This window comes from Rhincodon typus, chromosome 19, assembly GCF_021869965.1.
Source record: "Rhincodon typus isolate 14 chromosome 19, sRhiTyp1.1, whole genome shotgun sequence".
Classification (NCBI taxonomy): domain Eukaryota; kingdom Metazoa; phylum Chordata; class Chondrichthyes; order Orectolobiformes; family Rhincodontidae; genus Rhincodon; species Rhincodon typus.
The window spans coordinates 55,038,491-55,059,540 of record NC_063350.1 but is presented as its reverse complement, the minus strand read 5'-3'; the positions used below and the strand labels follow the sequence as shown (position 1 = coordinate 55,059,540).

General features: G+C 41.3%; 1 protein-coding gene across 1 annotated transcript in view; it reads left to right on the top strand.

Annotated features, from left to right (window-relative positions):
* Positions 1-21,050, top strand: part of rtf2 (replication termination factor 2) — a 100,186-nt gene that overhangs the window by 65,408 nt on the left and 13,728 nt on the right. Inside the window, exons 4-6 of the mRNA XM_048608192.1 lie at positions 6,631-6,744; positions 16,996-17,050; positions 20,630-20,719. Of these exons, the coding sequence (XP_048464149.1) occupies positions 6,631-6,744; positions 16,996-17,050; positions 20,630-20,719 (259 nt within the window). The remainder of the gene's footprint in view (positions 1-6,630; positions 6,745-16,995; positions 17,051-20,629; positions 20,720-21,050) is intronic.

The following is a 21,050-nucleotide window of genomic DNA, read 5'->3' as shown; positions in this document are numbered from 1 at the left end:
GTTATATTGTGTGTTTCAGCACACATTGTTACATCTGTTGTAATGGGACTCTTAATATTTTCCCAGTGATGGGTGTTAAACTATCTAGCCTAAAGTTTTGTGTTTGGTCTCCTCTTTTTGAGTAATGGTGTTACATTGGCAGTTTTACAGTCCACTGTGAATTTTCCAGAATCTAAGGATTTTTTGGAAAATTACTATCAGTATATCTACTATGTCTGCAGTTATTCCTTTAAAGTCCTAGGATGCAACCTATCTGATCCAGGGGGCATATTGGCCTTTAGCCCCATTCATTCCTATAGTATTTTTTCCTGAGTTACGTTTGATTTTTTTTAAATCTCCTGTTAGTGCTTGATTTATTTTTGGAATGCTATTAGTACCTTCTCCTGTGAAGATTGATGCACAGTATTTGTTCAACTTGTCTAACATTTCCTGGTTCCCCGTTATTATTTTCCCAGCTTCATTCTCTAAGAAGCTCATGTTCACTGTTGCTTCCTTTTATTTTATATACATTTGAAGAAGATGTTACTTGTTGGTTTGCTCTCAAAGTTTATTTTCTCCCTGTTTATTATTTTTCTGCTCAACTTTTAGCTTTTAAAACATTCCCAATCCTCTTGTTTAGCAGTAATCTTTGCCACTTTGTTTATTTCTTTCAATTTCAAGCTGTCTTTAACTTCCTTGGTTAACCATCATCTGTGTATCCCCTTCCTAGAATCCTCCTTCCTCACTGGGGTATATCTTTGTTGTTAAGTCGTGAACGATTTTTTGAAAGGTCTCTCGTTGCTCCCAAGTGGGTCATGGTCAGACATGTTTGGTTCTCTTTGTAATCTTCAAGTTAGGAAAAGGTCATCTGAAGAGCACTGCCTGAAAATGTGGTGAAGGCAGATTTAATCTTTTGAAAGGGAATTAGATTAATACTCAAAGAAATGCAGGTAATGGGAAAAGGAGGAGTGGGACTAACCCTTGTTAAAATTTGCCCGATTTAACACCTGTAAAATTAAGGGGTCTGTAGTTTTGTTGAACATCAAGATTCATTTTAACATAATTTCCCATGTAACCTAACAGAGTAACTCCCATGAGTGACGTTTGTATCTGATCAAGCGTTTGGAAAGTTCGGACTTTGCACTTTGAATAAAGCATTTCCTACTCAAATTTGAATAGTTTAAGTAAACTTGAAAATGCGACAGTAAATTGTGTTTGCACTTTGTCTTTGAACCAGGAAGAATAACCTGTCACTGGAAGGTTTTCAAAAAAAAACAAGCCATTCACTGTACAGTCACAGATGACGATTATCAAATCTCATGTTGAGAAATTAAGGGTTAACTTAAATAAATACAGATAATACCAAGAATACATAGTGACAACCTTCCTCAAAGTAGCTGGAAAAGACATGTTAATGTTTTGCATATGGAATCCATCTTATTTGGAGCATGAGAGTCCTTCAATAGAATTAAATAAACCAAAATGGAGGGGAATAGATGCTGTTTAGGGTGCCTAAATAAGTTTATTTTCTTAAACTGTAGAGTTGAGAATTAATGTAATTATTTGAAAATATCAGAGTGGCAATGAAAAAGTAGTAGAAGAGCAACAATGTATAAAAATGAGTTGGTGAGATTCCATTTAAGAATGCAGAACGAGCCCCAAAACAATCTGCTTCCCAGCATCTACAGCTGTCATCCTATTGTAGTTAGTTAATCGATTTGTATTTTACGTGTTCTCTTGGGGTCATCATTTGTTCCCAGTTGCAAACTATGAAAACCATGCGTCATGGAGACCATTGAAACTTTTCACTTTACTCTTTTACTCTTGTGCATTATGGAGTACAAGCGACAATAAATCATTGTCATTAATCATCATTAATTCAGTGTCATCCATGTAGATGAGACTGCACTTGCTTCGTTGCATTCTTATTAATTGAGTCATAGTCTGGTGTGCCACATGAAATGGCTTCTGTTCCTGCTCTGATGCAGTTATTTCTGCTGTCTCTCAAGTGTCTATCCTTGGCTCCCTCCTAATGTTTCATCTGCACAATTATTTCCCCAAGCAGTGACGGGATTTGAAAAGGCAGCTTTTGTTTTTGTTGTATACTGAAAACACCTGGCACTATCTCACCCACGTCTTAAATCTTTCTTTGTCTTTAAGCTATCAGACCACTAATATCAAAGAATGAACAGAAATGTCTTCTTTTAAATATAGGGAGACAATTGTGTTTGGTCCCTGCTTATGAGGTTGTTCCCCATCTACCTACTCTTTCCTCACCCTGGTAGCAATGTGAAACAAACTTGGACTGTTCTGAGTGAGAGCTAGGAACACCTATTTCCATCTTCTTCGTATTCCTTTATCCCTGCCTCGGCTAAAACATTTTTGTGCTGTTGTTGCCTTTAGACTTAACTATTCCAATGCATTCCTAACTATCTCCAACATTCTCTAACCTCTAAATTTGAATTCATACAGAACTCAGCTGCCCAAGTTGGGCCTTTTAAGTAGCCTGTCATAGTACACAGCAGCCCCTGTGGTCACATTTGATCTGTGCCCAGTGGTAGTGGGCCTGATGCCATCCTATGTCCAGTCTCACCAGAACAAACTGGATCAGTATAGTCAGTCACCATGCTCTCTACTCCTGATTAATCATGGCCTTTCCAACTGCAGGTTAAGTCTTTCTCTCAGAATTGCTTCCAATAGTTTGCCCACCACTGAGGTTCGACTGACTGGTCTGTAGTTGCCTAATTTGTCTCGTGCTTCCTTTTTAAATAACGATACAACATTGGCTGTCCTCCAGTCTTCTAGCACCTCCCCTGTGACCAGGGAGGAATTCATAATGATTGCCATGCCCCTGCTATTTCCTCCCTTTCCTTACTCAAAAACCTGGGATGCATTTCATCTGGACCAAGAAATTTGTCTATTTTTAAGCTCAACCACTAATTTCTTTAAGAACTTAACAGTCCTCCTCCCTGATTTTTATACCCACATCGTCCCCCTCATTAATGAATACCGAAACGAAGTATTCAGTTAGTATAGTGTCTACTACTTGCTCTACACACAAATTACATTGTGGACCCTAGTATTTCCCTAGTTATCCTTTAATCCTTAATATACTTGTAAAAATAGCTTATGATTTTCTTCTTGTTTGCCTGCCATTATTCTTCCATGCTCCTTTTTTGCTCTTCTAATTTTCCTTTTAAGTTTCTGCTTGTACATTGTGCACTCCTTTAGGGCTTCTGCTGTTTTGATCCTCAGGGTATTTGCCTTTTTCTCTTTATCCAATCCTGTATATATCCCATGATGTCTCGGGTTCACAGGATTTGTTGCTCCCGCTCGGTGTCTTTTTTGGAACACGCTGACCTTGCACTCTCCCAGTTTCCTCTTTGAATGTGCCCCATTGTGCTCACACAGATTTACCTAAAAGTATGTGTTCCCAGAACTGTCTGGTCAAATCATACCTGATCTTATTAAAATCGGCTTTCCCTCAGTTTAGAACTTTTATTTCAGGCCCGTTCTTGTCCTCCTCCATAACAATCTTGACACCAATGGAGTTATCATCACTCTGCAAAATGCTCCCCCACTGATACCTCAGCTACTTACCCAGCTTCATTACCTAAAATTAAGTCCAACACTACGCTCTTGCAGGGTGGTCTACATACTGGCCTAAAAAAGCTCTCCTGGATGCATTTTAAGAATTCTGCTCCCTTTGAACCTTCCTTACTATGACTACCCCAGTTAATGTTGGGGTGATTGTAAATCCCCTACTATCACTATCATAATACTTTTGCAATTCTCTGAACTTTGCCTACAAACCTGCCCTTCTATTTCTCTCAGACTGTTAGGGGACCTACAGTACACTTCCAATAATGTGTTAACTCTGTTTTGGTTTATAGGATCTACCTGTATGGTTTAATTTGAGGAGTCTTCTGAGATTTCACCTCTCATTACTGCTGTAATAGATTAGCTGATCAAAATTGCAATGCTTCCTCTTTTACCTCCTTCGCTGTCTCATCTGATGACCCTGAATCCTGGAAGATTGAACTGTCATTCCTGCTCCCCACCCAACCAAGTCTCAGTGACAACAATGATGTCATAACCCCTTTGGTTTAATTTGTGCCCTCAACTCATCTGCCTTGGCCATCAGACTCCTAACATTAAAATAAATACTTTCCAAGCTTGTCAAAATCACTTGTGCTTTAACTGGACTATTATATCTGCCTTTCTGACTCACTTATGTGTCTCCTAATTTTGGCCGTTCATTTCTAGAAGTTGGGTCTGGGTGGGCTGCTCTTCAGAGAGTTGGTGTGGACTTGATGGGCTGAATGGTCTGCTTTCACACTGTAGGGATTCAATGATTCCATCTTGCTCAGCTGAACCTTCTTTCTGGGTTGCACCCCCCCTTACAAGTTAGTCTAAACCTTCCCAGCAGCACTAGCAAACCTCCCTCAAGGATGCTGGTCCTGTTCTGGTTCAGGTGCTGCAACTCATTTTCCTTGCGTAGATCTCACTGCCCCCAAAAGCGGTCCCAGTGTCTCGCAAATTTGTAGTCCTCCCTCCTGCACCATCTCTCCAGCAACACATTAATTTGAATACACCACATATTTCTTGTACTCACCAGAAGTAATCCACTGATTAGGAACATTTGGGTTCTATCCTTTTATCTTCTTCCTAGCTCCCTACATTATGCTTTCAGGACTTTCTACCTTGTTCACAAAGTGGCTCTGAAATACACTCATCTTAACTGATAAACATTATAAAGAACTAAACCAAGATGGAACTCAATTCTAAAACAAAATGTACATAATTTATTATAGCAGAATGTGATTTCTTGACTCTCTAACATTACAAGTTTAAGAACTGATGTAACATAGAACGTTAGTTTCACTCAATAGGTCATTTTAACTTGTCTGCCAGACTTTTGTTGAAGTTTCAATGTTGTGAAAGAGTGCACCATAAACATATTACAGTAAGAGGCTATTCAGATGATCATGCCTCTGTCAGCTGAATGAAACCATTCTAACCTTGCTTAGCAGCATGTGGTCTGTAGCCTTGCAGGTTACAGCGTTTCGGGCGCAGAGCCAGCTACCTTTTTTAAATAGTTGGAGGCTTCTGCCTCAAACCACCAGAGTGGGCAGTGATTTCCAGGCACCCATCACCCTCTGGTTGAAAACGTTTTTTCTTCATGCCCGTCCTAATCCTCCTCCCAATCGCCGTAGAAGGTATTTGTAAGTTAGGGAGGGCTCAGATTGGTAGAAATTGAAGTCCTAAAACACATGGGGCATGGCGGGAATCCGGCAGCATCCAAGGGAGGAACGAGTCTGCCTGCCACTGTGGATAGAGGGAAAGAGCATGTGATGGTGGGAAAGAAAGTGTGATGGAAATTGGAAGTGCAGGAAAGAGCGAGGCTGCAAGGGAACTAGTGACACTATGCAGCAAGGGCTGGAATAAGCAAACATACTGGGGGTCAGTGAAGAGCACATGCTGGAGTGCAGACACATGGCAGGGAGGAAGAGACAGGCTGAGGGGATGGAAGGGGGCATGAAGGAGCAGGGAGTGGGAGAGAGCTACTGGAAGGTAGATAGAGTATGCATGAGAAAGGGGAGAATGTGTGACGGGGAGGGATATGGGTAAATGGTGAGGTGTAGAGTGAGGGAGAGCATAAACTGATGGGGCAGGGAAACTGATGGGGGGTGGTTGGGAGCATGCAATGCATGTGTGAGAGACAGCACCCAAAGGCTAATGTGAGAGAATACATCCAAGGGGATGGAAGAGAGAGTGCATGCATAAGATGATGTGGGTGAAAGAGATCACCGTCGTAAGGGAGGGGTGAGAGCATATGCATGTGAGGGTGGTAGCAAGTGAGTGATGGGGAATGTGACAGAATGAGAGCATATGAGGGGAAGATGCAGGGAGATCGAATGTGCGCACCAGGTGGAAGAGGCTGCGTGTAAAAGACTTGGGGGAGAGGGAGAAGGTGAGACCATGCGTAGCAGAGAGGGGAATCCCATTGTGCCTTCCACATCCCGGTTAATTTTGCTCAGGGACATTTTGATCATGATACAATGGACAGCTAATGTGGCTGTTGAGTTTTTGACATTTTTGTCAGTATTAAAAATGCAGAAAACTCACCTGGAATCTCCAAGATTGGACCATCCTGAAACAGTGTTGTAAAAATTCTGTAGGCGACTGCAAGGTTTCCTCATCTGTCTGTATTTAATTAAGTATCCACTGGTGAATACTGCGAGGTCCAAAGCTAAAAGTCTCATGATTTGAGGCAGCCAAATTAATCGCTTTTATGTGTCCAATTCTTAAAAGTATTGGCTGAAAATTAATATAAAATTGGAGATGTCACAGGAATCGGGAATTCTGAGTTAGAATAAATACAGGATTGAATTCATTGCTGCTTATCGAGTATTATTTTGTAAATCGTGCTAATTATAATTAGGCACATTTTATCCTGCTTAAGCACTTGGAATAATTGTGCAGAAGCTGGGTTTCCTTGTTCTTGTAACTAAATATCTTTTCCCATTTGAGCTAATGCAATCAGGAATGGTGTTAGTCTGGCCATCTGAGCACACAATAATACTGGATTGGTGAAATCATTGTATTTGTGTTTGATATTATTTTAATTTTTTTCCCCTTTTTCTTTAGTGTGGGAAACCTTTCAAAGAAGATGATGTGATTATACTGAATGGGAGCAAAGAAGAAATTGCAGATCTCCGAAGGAAAATGGAGGAAAGAAAACTCAAAGCCAAATTATTGAAGGTATGATCGCAAAACATAGAGGCTTGTTATGAAGAAACTGGTCCATGGAACCTCTGCCAAGCTCAGGCAAAAATAATCTGGAGCTAAAACTGGTACAACAACAAATGCATTTCTGTAACACCATTCCAGTCCCATTTTGCTCTGGACTGGAGTGGTGCGACTACTGATTAGTGAGATTGGGAAAACAAACAGTGACATCATAGGGAAGTGGTGTGTTGATTTGGTTTGTGATTACAAAAAGTATAATTTTTGGAAAAAGGGCTAATTTAGCAACGGGCATAAGTGATGGTCAGGGCCAATATAATGAAGTAATGTAAGTAAGCAAAGTAGGGTAAGGGAAATAATTTAATACTATTCTTATGTGAGGATAGAGTCATAAATCGGTATAGCATGGAAACAGACCCTTTGGTCCAACTTGTGCCTGCTGACCAGATATCCTAAATTAGTCTGGTACCATTTGCCAGCATTTGGCCCATATCCCTCTAAACCCTTCCTATTCATATATGCATCCTGATGCCTTTTAAATGTTGTAATTGTACTAGCCTCCACCACTTCCAATGGTAGCTCATTCCAAACACACACCACCCTCTGCATGAAAAATTTGCCCCTTCTGTCCCTTTTAAATCTTTCCCCTCATTAAACCTACGCCCTCTAGTTTTGGAACCCCTCCCCTCCAAACCATCCCAGGGAAAAGACCTTATCTATTCACCCTGTTCATGCCCCTCATGATTTTGTAAACCTCCATAAAGTCCCCCTCCACCTCTGATGCTCCAGGGAAAATAGCCCCAGCCTATTCAGCCTCTCCCAATAGCTCAAACACTCCAACAATTAATAACTTTTTAGCCAAAAATAGAGTAATTAAGGTGCTTAAAAGAAATCACAGCAGCAGAGTTCACACCTGTGATATTCTCCTCCTGTGTTATGTGGCAAATCATGGAGGTTTGAGTGGCTGTGTGTGCAGGAAGTGTTTCCACCCCCTTGTGAACCATATTTCAGAGCTGGAGTTGAGTGAATTCACTGGAGCATTCACAATGCTGAATCATAGATAGCATGTTCAGTAAGGGGTCACACTGCAGGTGAAGACTGAACGCGGGAAAGGCATGGAGGACTACCCAGGCAGATAGTGCAGGAATTCCTTGTGGCCGTCCTCCTTTCTAACAGATGTACTGCTTGGATACTGTGGGGTGTGGGGAGAATAACGTGCAGGAGAAAGCAGTAACACCATAGGTGTGTCTGCTGTAGAGGAGGAAAGGACGAAGAATGGCAGGGCTGTAGTGGTAGGGAATTCAATTGTAAGGGGAACAGACAGATGCTTCTGCGGCCACAAAAGAGATTCCCTGGTACCAAAGTCAGGGGTGTCACTGGCTGCAGGGCATTCTGACAGTGTGCATAGACATTATCAGTCAGTTAAGACAAAAGGGAGTTTGGCAAGTTTGGATGGTATTTATTTTAATGCTGAGAGTCTGACAAACAAGGCAGATGAGTTGAGCACACAAATTAAACCATGAGGGGTATGATGTCATTACTGTCCCTGAGTCTTGGCTGAGAGAGGATCAGGTGTAACAGCTCAATAGTCCAGCATACAAGGTTTTGAAATGAGAGAGGGAAGGAGGTAAAAGAGGAGGTGTCGCAATTTTGATCAGGGAATTTATTACAGCAGTTAAGAGGGATGACATCTCAGTCGTATCAAAAGAAGGCATACGTGTAGAATTAGAATTAGCTTTTATTGTCACGTACTCACGAGTACACTGTAAAGTTTACAAGTCACCACTTGCAGCGCTATCTTGGGTACAAAGGTACCTAGGTACAGCTTCTTCAGTACAAATTCTCAGGAAAAATGAGAAAAATACATATAAAGTCCAGCATTACAGACCTTTGCGCCATCTTACGTACAAAAGTACAAAATCATTGGAATAAATTTGAAAAATAAAGAAACAAAAAGGTTAGAATAACAGTCCTCAACTCCGTCTGTGCTGGCACCTAGTCTCCAGACCATGGCAGCCCTTGTTTCCAGACTGCGCCAGCCCTCCACTCCAGACCGCATCAGACTTTACCTTGAAGCTGGGTGTGCCAGCAATCCACGCTGGATTTACCTGGAGGCTGGGAATCTGCGATGGTTTCAGTCAGGGCCCAAGGACAGGAGGTAAGAAGAAAAAAGGGAAAAAACACAAAAGGAAAGAAAAGTATAACAGATGGAGCGGACGAACTCCGGCTGAGGAGCCCTAATCTGGTCAAGCTTAAAAGAACTGAAAAGTCAAAAAGGAGCAGTTACATCACTGGTAGCATTCTATAGGCCCCCGAATAGTCCAAGAGAAATAGAAGAGCAGATTTGTAAGCAAATTTCAGGGAAATGTAAAAATGAAACAATAATGATAGGGAAGTTGAAATTCCGTACTATCATTAACTAGGGTGGTCATAGGATGAAAGGCTTGGAGGAAGCAGAATTCTTAAAATGCATCCAGGAGAGCTTTTCAAGTCTGTTCGTCCTACAGGAGTGGGGATGATCCTGGACTTAATTTTAGCTAATGAAGCCCGGCAAGTGGTTGAAGTATCAGTGGGGAAGCATTTTTCGCACAGTGATGAAGAGTCCATTAGATTCAAATTGTTATGGAAAAGGTCAGGGATGTGCCTGAAATCTAAGTTCTCAACTGGAAGAAGACCGATTTTAACAAGATCAGATATGATTTGGCTAGAGTGGACTGGGAGCAGATCCTTCTGGTAAACCTGTGTCAGCTGTCTAGTATATATGGAATTGAAAGTAGGAGGATTGATCAGTAAGTTTGTGGATGATATGAAAATTGTATATTTGTGCAGTTTGAACTTGGTGTGCATGCCCACCAATCCCTTAAAGTAACAGATCAGCTAGCTGAAGTGTTTAAGGAGGCATATTCTTGTCTTATTAGCCAAAGTATAGAGTTTAAGAGCAGGGAGGTTATGCTGGAAATGCATAAAACATTGGTTAGTCTACAGCTTGGGTCTGCGCAGTTCTAGAATCCACATTATAAGAGAGATGTGATAGCACTGGGAGGGTGCAGAGGAGATTTACCAGGATATTGCCAAGGCTGGAGAGTTTTAGTTATGAAGAGAGATTGGATAGGCTGGGGTAGCTCTCCTTAGAGCAGAGGTGGTTGAGCGGGGAGATGATTGATAGAAGATAGAATAGATAGAATCCCCACAGTGTGGAAACAGGCCATTCGATCCACAAAGTATACACCACCCCTCCAAAGACCATCCCATCCAGACCCATTCCCCAACCCTTTCCCTGTAACCTGGCATTTTCCATGTCTAATCCTACACGTGCCTAAGCTACACATCCCTGGACACTGTGGGCAATTTAGCATGGCCAATCCATCTAACCTGCGCATCTTTGGGAGGAAACTGGATCTCCCGGAGGAAACCCATGTAGACACGGGGGGAATGTGCAAACTCAACACAGACAGTTGCCCGAGGCTGGAATCGAACCCGGGTCCCTGGTGCTGTGAGACAGCAGTGCTAACCACTGAGCCACCGTGCTGCCCAAATGAGATGTGTAAAATTGAGGGGCATAGACAGGAAAGAAACGTTTCCCTTTGGGAGGAGTATCAATGAGTAGGGACATAGATTTAAGGTATGGGGCAGAAGACTTAGAGCAGACGTGAGGTCAACTTTGTTCACCCACAGGGTGGTGGGAATCTGGAACTCTCTGCCTGCGGGTGGGAGAGGCAGATACCCTCACAACATTGAAGATGATCCTCTTTGCTACCTCCCCCCTCCAACGCCCCACCCATCACTTCCCCAATGCCATTTCCTTTTGTTCCTCTCTCTCACTAAACCATGTTCCCCAACGTTCCTGGTTTGTTATTTGTGTCCTCCTTTGTGAACACGGAACCAAAGCATGTATTTAATTTGTCAGCCAGTTCCTTTTTGTCTATCATAAATTCTCCTGTTTCTGGCTGTAAGGGAACTGCATTGTCTTCACCAATTTTTTTCTCTTTAAATACCTATAAAAAGTTTAGTCAGCTTTTATGTTCCCTGCAAGAATTCTCTGAAGTATTCTCTTCCCCTTTCTTAATTGATCCCTTTATCCTCCTTTGCTGCATTTCCACTCCCCAGGTCTGTTGTTTTTTCACATCAATTTGCATACCTCTTCGTTGGATCTAATACTATTGCTAATTTCTTTTGTAAGCCATGTTTTGGCCAAGTTCCCCATTTCACTTTTGAGTCAGAACGGAATTAGCAGTTGTTGCAGTTCACCCATACATTTTTTGAATGTTTGCCACCATCTTCCCTTTAAAGAACATTCCCTGATCTATCATAGCCAACTTGCATCTCACACCATCGTAAATTCCTCCGTACAGACTCTGGATTCTCCTCTCAGAATCAGCTATATCATACTCCATCTTGATGAGGAATTCTATCGTATTATGGTCCCTCATCCCCACAGGTCTTTGCAAAATTAGATTGCCAATTATTCCATTTTTATTACATAGTACCAGTTTAAGGTGGCCCATTATCTAGTTTGGTTTTCAACATATTGGTCCAGAAAACCATTCCATATGTACTGCAGGAATTCAGAGGCCAGAACTAGAGCAGTGAAGTTGTTTTGGATGATTGCAGGTCATGTTACAGCAATAGAGTGTGGATAATTAGAAAACAAGGATGAGAATTCTAAAATTAAAAGGTTGCTTGATCAGGAGTCATTGTAGGCCAACAGACACAGGAGCAATGAGATGCTGGGATTTGCTGTGAGTTAACACATGAGCACAGAGGTTGCAATAATGTTAGATTTGTAGAGGGTCGAATATGGGAGAGTAACCAGGAGTGTTTTATGTGAAAAAGATACAGTGGCAATTTTATTGTCGGTGCATGATTGAACTTTTCTCTGCTACCACTGTGTATGGAATGAAGGTGTAAGGATCTGAAAGGGTTAATGCTAAAAAGTGCATTAAACACTGCCCAAGATGATGACATGGGGACCCAAGTTTGGACTTTGAGCTTCAAAGGAGAATGACAGTGTTAGTAACAGTTTCTATCGTACCGAGTTGTTATAATGCAAAAACTGTTCTGTTTCAGCCAAACGCCTCGTCTCAGTCGACTGCTGGTGGTTTTCCTGTGCTACACTAGATCAAGCCACCATCACCCTAAAACACTGCCAGATTGGATCTTCACCATAGCTTCTCATGGTTGAAAGATCTTTATATATCTGTGTTTGTAGCTAATTCTATTGCCTAGCTGTCCTATTTTAGTTCAAAGACTATTTTATATAATTATGAAAATGTTCAATCAAATTTAGTTAAGATATTGAAGACGAGGAGTGGAAATCTCAAGCTGGTTTCATTGTTAGAAAATGAGTTTCAAAAGTTGATTTCTAGTGTGGTCATTCGTGGTTGGCATTCAATGTGATTGCTAAAATAACTGGTTGCATGTCCCTACAAGGTATTAACCATACAAAGATAGCCACTGTTGCTACTTTTGCAGTAAAACATTGCAAACTGTGCAGTTAAATAGGAGTTTAACATTAGTTGTGTCCAGCATTAATTCACGTTTTGCCCTAAGCACCACGTTCGAAACTCACATTTATATTAAACTTGAAGTCTGTTGCAGAATCCAGGGTTGTGTCCTTAACTGGTAAATGATCCTGCTTTTAGTTTGAACCAACTGTGTGAGTTTGATAAAGAGTCATCAGACTCGAAATGTTAACTCTTGTTTCTCCCCCCAACAGATGCTGCCAGACCTGTTGAGTTTCTCCGGCAATTTCTGTTTTTGTTGCATATGTGACTTAACTGTTTCATGTGAAATGACCATAAACCATCCTGCCTGAGAATTATGATATGGAATAAGACACTTCCTCCAATACAAACATGGGAGAATCTACACTGGCATTGTAAATATATATATCTTCCAAGGTTGGAGGCAGGACAAAGTGCATCTTTTAGTATGAATAATTTTAAATCCATGAAAACACATTGAAGGAGACCTTGGTGGGTTCAGTCTCTTTAGGATAATATTGAAATATTTGATTTAAAATTAAGAACGAAAACTGGTAAATTGCTGCTTTTTTAAAAAAAAAATCATTTCTGGTAGGTGGTCTATGCATAGAAAGTTAGCCTATCTTTTGTCTTCAGGGTTAGTTGAAATAATCAAATTCAGAATATTTGAATTTTTAGAGGCAACTGATAAGGTGGTAAATTGCAGCTTGGAAGTTTGCCTGTTTGTTTAAAGGCAAAATGAAGGTGAAATGTTCAAAAATGGAATATTAAGGGAAAATATGCAGACTTTTATTCTTTAGACATCAAGGCTTGGATTTTTTGGCACTGGGATTCAAGCCCACGTACTGTTGGTGCTGTTAACAATGTAATTGATAAGATGTAAGATGTAAAACTCTTCATAGAATCATAGAGTCCCTACAGTGTAAAGACAGGCCATTCAGCCCAAGTCTGCACTGACCCTCCGAAGAGCATCCCACCCAGACCCATCCTCCTACCATTGCCCTACAACCCCGCATTTCCCATGGCTAACTTACAAACCGCTGAACACTGTGAGCAATTTAACATGGCCAGCCCACCCAGCCTGCACATCTTTGGACTGTGGGAGGAAACCGGATCACCCGGCGGAAACCCACGCAGACACGCAGAATGTACAAATGCCACACAGACAGTCGCCCAAGGGTGGAATCAAACCCCAGTCCCTGGTGGTGTGAGGCAGCAGTTCTAACTGCTGCACCACCGTGCTGCTCCAAAATGATATGCAACGAAATGCCTACAAAAATGATAGGCAAGTTAACTTTAAACTAATGTAATCAATGTTGATATTGGACCTTTTAGTTTCTCCTCTGTCTCTTCCTGGGAGTCTTGGTCACCTTACACATTGACTAACAAGGGAGTCAGTGGTTATTTGGTGTATGCAAAAATATGGATTTGATGCCACAATCAGATGAGCCATGATCCGAGTGAATACTAGAGAAGACTAGAGTGACTGAATAGCCTACTGTTTCTGATTTGTAGGTTCATGTGTGCCTGTCTTATTACATGATGAAGCAAATGACACACAGGAAGTGGAAGTGATGAAACTTGAAGTACATGATACTGTGTTATTATTTGCATTGACTTACCCAAATTGAAGTCCCGTTGCCTACACAAACTCTTTGGAAATAGTGACAGAAAATGAGGCAAGTCTGAGTCCATAGAGCCAGTAGTAGTGAATTGCACTTAATTTTCTAATCTGGCAAATTCATTCAAAAACAAAGGGAAGGAAAATGACCTGAAACATAATCGCTTTGTAGCGGAGATAAATGTTACAGGACAGTTTCTGCCAGTTGGCAGAAAGTCACATAGCTTTCAGAGGAAAAGAGGGTATACAAAAGGCTGAAACACAATTTGTGATCGTGGATTGAGAGAGCCATTGAAAGCATGCAAGGTACAAAATTAGTGATGAAAGATGGTAGCCCCCACCATGCCGTACAATCTTGCAGCCAACAGTCTGGCATTTTCCCCATATTAACAACTCTGCACCCTGAAACAAAAGGAGCAGTGTGAGATTTTTAAAACAGGAAGCTGTAGAGGAATTGGTTGTTGTAGATCATCTTCATGTCATCCACATACAGCATCCTCTTTATTATTTGCTCATAACACTTAAGGGAGCTGATGCAACACAGCACAGTGGTACTCTCATGATCCCTAATATGAATGAAAGGACATTAAAGCCAACTGGAAAATTAGGGAATGCTCATCATGGGTGGTGTAGTGCCTGGTAAACAGCTACATCAGGATGCCCCCAATATTGCATTGCATCATTCAATATCTTAGAGCCATTATGGACCTCTGTTGAATTGAATTGTGCAAGCATTCAAGGAAATGAGTCTAATCGGGGAAGTGGGTAGGTAGAAGAGTGTGGAGGTTCAGGTGGGGACCTGGAATCGCTGGGACTGAAGTGGGAGATAGCAGCAGGAGTGGTGAAATTAAGTGGGATTAGAATAGGAATATAGCAGAGAAATGGCTGTACAGTCCAGTCAATGCATGATGGTTTTGTGTTCTGCTTGAGCCTATAAGACAATAAGAAATAGGGACAGGGTAGGCCATTCAGCCCCTCAAGCCTGCTCCATCATTCAATTGAATCATGGCTGATCTGACATTCCTCGTATCCAATTTCCTGTGTTTTTTCCGTAGACCTTGATTTCCCATGCTGATGGAGAATCTATCAATCTTAGCCTTAAATATGCACGAGGACTCTGCCCTGACAGCTGTGTTTGGCAAGAAGTTCGAAAGAGATTAAAACCTCAGAAGAAATGCATTGTCGTCTCAGTCTCAGAATAAAGAGGCCCTCTGGTCCTAGACTCTCCCATAAAGGGAAATGTTGTTTCACCCTATCAAGCCCTTTCAGGAAAACTGACCTCACCTGATAGTGTCAAAAGATTCATACAGCAAGGAAACAGACCATCCAGTCAAACCAGTCCACATCGACCATGTTCCCAAACTGAACAAGTCCCACCTACCTGCATTTGGCTAATATCCCTACGAACCTTTCCTATTCATGAACTTATCCAAATGTCTTTTAAATGTTGTAACTGTACCTGAATCCACCACTTTCTCTGGCAGTTCATTCCACACACTTAACCAGTCTCTGTTTAAAAAATAAATGTTGCCCCCTCATGACTTTTTTAAATCTTTCTCCTCTCACCTTAAAAATGTGCCCCTTAGTTTTGAACTCCCTAACCCTAGGAGAAAGACCCTCATCATTCACCTTATCTATTCCTTCATGATGTTATAAACCTCAGAAGGTTGAGGGGTGACCTTATTATGTTCAAGTGGAAAAAATGTCCTAGTCTTTCCAGTCTCTCTATATCTGGCCTGATGTGACTAGAGAACTACAGCCATGTGATTAACTTTTTAATGCCCCCTGGAATAGTCATGCAAGCTGCTCTGTTCAAGGACATTTGGGAATGGGCAACAGATGCTGCCCTAACGATCAAGGCCCATGTGCCATCAAAGGATAAAGGGTAAAAAGTGTGCATGTGTTTTTAGTGTATCTAGCTTGCAACTGAAAATCTCTTAGATTTACTTGAAGTTGCCAGCTCTCTCTGACACATTGTTTGGTTAAAATAATATGTTTAGAAAACAGCAATCTCTAAGCAGTGCTGTAATGTATGGACCTGATCTAGATTCAGTTGAATGAAAATAAGCATTAGATGTGCTAACCCTATCTAAAATAGAATTTGCATTATTTCAGCAAGTGTGAAGCTTTAAAGAAGTGCTGGAAATTTGGAGGGCCTCTTGTACTCAGTTGTCCTAAATCCCTGTTTACAGTTCTAAGCAAATTTGCAGTTGGTCCTTTATAATGACTAGTCCCATTGTCTCTTCTCCCTCCCATCATCCCTTTTCACCCTACCTTTGTTCCAAAAAACCCACATCAAATTTGGCAGCCACAGGCCCATATAGCATGAGAAAACTTACTTACATGTTCTCCCTTTCTCACCTGAAGCCTTTTATTTCAATTTCCAAAATATACGTTATTCACAACAAATATCTATATATACATAGTCATAAACTCAGTTCTGTACAGTGGCATGTCAAGGAAACAAACAAACATTGAAGTTTGACTCTATCCAAACAAACCAAAGGCATCTCTTTCTTGTGCAAGATTATATTTACATATGTTTGAGGTACCAGCAGGGTTCAATAACCGAACAGACCCCATACAACTTTGACAGAAAGACCTCAGATAGTGGTCTTTCCGCACTGCGGCAGCTGCCCCAAACTTTATTTCATCCCTCAGCACATAGTCCTGGACCTTGGAATATACCAGTCTGCAACACTCGGTCAGGGTCAGCTCCTTATACTGGAAGACCAACACCTGCTGGAATATATTTTCCCATATAATTCAGCCCTTCCAGCCCATGTGATTTCCCTCAGCGAGCTACACTACAAGTACGTGCTGATAAAACATCAGGTTTTAAAGGCTAATTCTCCTATTATCTTCTGAAGTTATCTCCAGGGAATCTTTGAGTTAGTACTGGGAAATGACAATCCTTTCTGTTTCATTTCTTTCAAGTATGTTGAATTTGATTGTAGGCCCTGTACTGGGAATAAGTAACTTAGCACAGAATGAAGGTTCTGCAGTTTTCTGTGAACTGTGAAATACTGAAGTTAGAAGACCGGAATCTCACTATTTACACTGTCTGTGAATTGTCATGTTGCTGGCTTAGCCTTTAAGTTGTAAACCACATGTCAGCTTCTTATTTTCATGTTCGATCTAACCAATTGTTTATTTTTCCAGAAAGCAAAGAAGTCCAAGGCAATAGATTCTTTTTCAAAATCTGCACTTACTGAAGGTACTGTACCAAATTGTCTCTAAAATACATTCCCATAGACCGAAAGTCATGAATAATTTTGCAACAAATTCTATGCTTCCACAGTCTTCCACATTTATATTTTATTGCGGTCTTTCTGTGAAATAAGCTAAAAATAAAAGCAGCTTTCAGCAAGCACAATACTGATAACACTTTTCATAAACCAGTGGCTAGATGTCATGGTCAGTACATTGGTAAGAGATGAGGTAGGTTTTGCCTTCCAAATTTACAGGCAAGCGCATCACCTCAAATCTATGTGGCTTACACTTCCTGCTAGGGAAAGACCTCATTTTGCTATTCAAATTTATTTTAGAAACCGCTCACATCTGACCTGATTATGTTGCACTGTTACTGAGATGCTGCTTCACACAATGCTGTTTTTATTTGAAGCAGAATAAGAGAGTAAATCTATTAAATATTAAGAAACATTTTCATTTATTTAAACAAAATCATATTGGCGAATCAGAGGTCACCATTCCTGATTTATCAGAGATTCAGAAAGCTTCTGTCTGTTGGGTACCCTGGTCTGTGTGTGAGACCCTTTTCTAAGAAAATCACCCATACTTTTCAATTTAAGATATTCCAAGAGGATCAAAGGTTGTGCTCTCTAATGGGAGTGAACTGATCCTAGAGTTGAGGTTGATAAGGTGAGGCCTTCATGGTGACCTCAGCTGGTGTTGGATTTTAACCCATGAAAAAAGATAAAATACTGTGAATGCTGGAAATCTGAAACAAACACGGAGAATACTGTAGGACCTCAGCAGGTCTATCCTGAAGAAGAATTATACCAGACTCGTGATATTAATTGTGTTTCTGTCTCCAGGGATACTGCCAGACCTGCTGAGTTTCTCCAGCATTCTGTGTTTGTTTGAGAATTGAACCCATGCTGTTGGTGTGACTCTATTGCAAACCAGCCATCCAGAAATCTGAGCTAACCGCTAATAAGTCAGCAACATTTTCTGTCAAAGTAAAAATCGAGAAGACTGGGTGCTGGAAATCAAAACAAAAACAAATTGCTGGAATATCTCAGCAGGTCTGGCAGCACCTGTGGAGGAGAAATCAGAGTTAATGTTTCAGATCCAGTGACCCTTCCAGGGGAGGAGTCAATGGACCCGAAATGTTATCTCTGCTTTCTCTCTCCCAGATCTGCTGAACTTTTCTGTCAAAGTACCAGATGCACACTTCTACATACAAATGCTGCTACCCTTGCACAGATTAATGAAGTCACAGCTGATGCATTTCCATCACATTTGCACAAAGCTGGATGATTTTAACAGGTAATATCTCAGGTCTCAATGTTAGATTTAATTATCAATTGACAATTATTCATTGCAACAGGAACACACACTATATTCACCCATGTAGTAGCTCCTGGACATATGCAGTCCTAAAATAGAGATACCATATTCATTTGCAGGGAATTCATTACCTCAGCGTTTTCAGAATTTTCAGATTTCCACTTTGATGAACGTTTCTTTGCTGATAGGGTTAAAATAGTTTCTCTCTTTTGCAGCTTGACTATTCCAGAGAGCATTTAAGAGTCAATCACATGGCTGTAGTTCTGAAGTCACATTAGGCCAGATATAAAAATAGACTGGAAAGGCCGGGACTACTACTCACTGGAGCATGAGAGGTTGAAAGGTGACGTGAAAGAGATTTATACAATCACGAGGGGCACAGATAAGGTCGATGACAAGGGTCTTTTACCTAGGGTGAGGGAATTTGAATCTAGGGGCTGTACTTTTAAGGTGAGAGGCAAAAGATTTAAAAAGGACATGAGGGGAAACATTTTTACACAGACTGGCTTGTGTGTGGAATGAACTGCCAGAGAAAGTGATGGATGCGGGTACAGTATCACATTGCAGCCTTCCTCTCTCTTGTACATTGTACACTACCCCATTCCTGTTATGCTTATAATACTTTTTCTTCCCCCATCCCCTCACAGCCTCTTTTTTCCCCCTTCCCCTCGACACCTTGTGCTCTCTCCTTCCCACTTGCTCATGGCCTCACACTCTCCCCTGCTTCCCACTCTTCCTTTCCTTCCTCTTCTCCACCCCTCATTCTCTTGGCACCCCCCCCCCCCCCCCCCCCCTTTCCCCCCCCCCGTTCCGGATCCCCTGTTGTCCAACCCCCCCCCCCCCCCTCCCTCGCATGTTGATAGTGGGAGATTCGGTAATGATAATGCCTTTGAATGTCAAGAAATGATGGATAGATTCTCTTGTTGGAGATGGTCCTTGGTGCTTGTTGCATGAATAGTACTTGCTTACATTTGAGCATGGACTGCTTCAGTATCTGAGAAGTTGCGAATGATGCTGAAATTATGCAGTCACCTCTTCACCTCAGAACTTATGATGGAGAAACGTAACTATTGAAGATGGTTGGGCCCAGAGTGCTACCCTGTTATTCTGCAGAGATATCCTGGAGCTGAGATGACGGACCTTTGGCAACCACAACTATGTTCCTTTGCACCAAGTGTGACTCCAACTAAGAGTTTTGCATAGGTTCCCATTGACTCCAGATTTGTGCAGGCCTCTTGTTGCCACACCTTATCAAATGCTGTCTTGATGTCGAGGACAATCACCCTCACTCCCCTCTTTTAGTTCAGATCTTTGCCTGCATTTAGACGAATAATGTAATGAGACCAGGAGCTGAGTGCATGTGAGAACCCAAACTAAGTGTCAATGAACAGGTTGTTTAGGAGTAAGAGCTGCTTGATAACACTGTCTATGACATCTTCCATTACTTTACTGAGGATGGAGAGCAGATTGATGACAATTGATGGTAATTGGCCAATTGATTTTGTCCTGTTGTTTGTGTACCAAATGATCTTCAGCACTATTGCCAGGATATATTCAGTGCCTGAGGCCTTAGCAGCATCTAGTACCTCCAGCCAATTCTTTATATCACATGGAGTGAATCAAATTGATTGAAGACTGGCCCCTGTTATGCTGGGGAACACATGAAGAGGCTGGGATGGATCATCCACTTGACACTTCTGCTTGTAAATGCCCTCTCTGCACCACCTGCCTGCTCATCCGTCCTCTCCTTTGTCACTCATTCACTCCCCTCACGCTTTCTTGCTCCCCCTTGCTCCATGCTGCTCATTTTGTGCTGCCCACCTGCGCTCTCTGTGCTGCCTGCTGAGACTCTGATTGTTGGTGTTGGGGTAATCCTAATGGAATACATATATTGTATATAGCAACAGGAAATGTTTGAATTGTTTGAAATTTGCCTCTCAAAGCTCAGCATCTCATTATAATGTCTGGTCTCTCTCACTTGTCGAGAACCTGTTTTTCACTGATTTCATCTAATCTACAGCAATTAAAGCAGATCTAAGAGTTGATTTAGTTTTCCCACTTTGTGGCCTCCCTTATACCCATGTATTCAGGAGCAAGATACTTAACGAAGCACAGTAGTTTATATTCCCCATTTTATTTGTGTCAATGTTTTGGTTCATATTCTGGACTCGAATATATCACTTCTGTTTCTCTTTTTCATTCTCCCTTTTCATTTTGAAGATTCGGTTCCCTCATTGTTTCCTTTTCTTTACTTTTTAATTAGAAATTGCGGGGTCATCCATCCAGAAACCCAAAGAAACTAAAGTAGCCATTGATAAGATGCTGAATGGATTTTCGAGTGCTTCAAGTGCAGGTTAGTTTCTGTGTGTTTCAGCTATGATTGTCATACCTGAGAGACAAGGATTCAAATCCAGCTGTTGACATAAACTCTAATGTAATGAGTTTATTGGAATCAGTGTTTCTTCACCTTGCAGTCAAATTATTTTTACCTGGGTCTCTAATCATTTCTTAAACAATTTCTTTAATCTTCACCATGGTTCATCCCAAAGTTTTGGTCACTCATTGTGTTAAGAATTGCTGGGCAAAGTTATGAGTTTGCACCTGTGTCGACTTGCCCTGGTCTCAAGAATTCAAAGTCATGTGTGCTCTGCCCAAACATGATCTTTGTCTTGCTGTAGACTTTT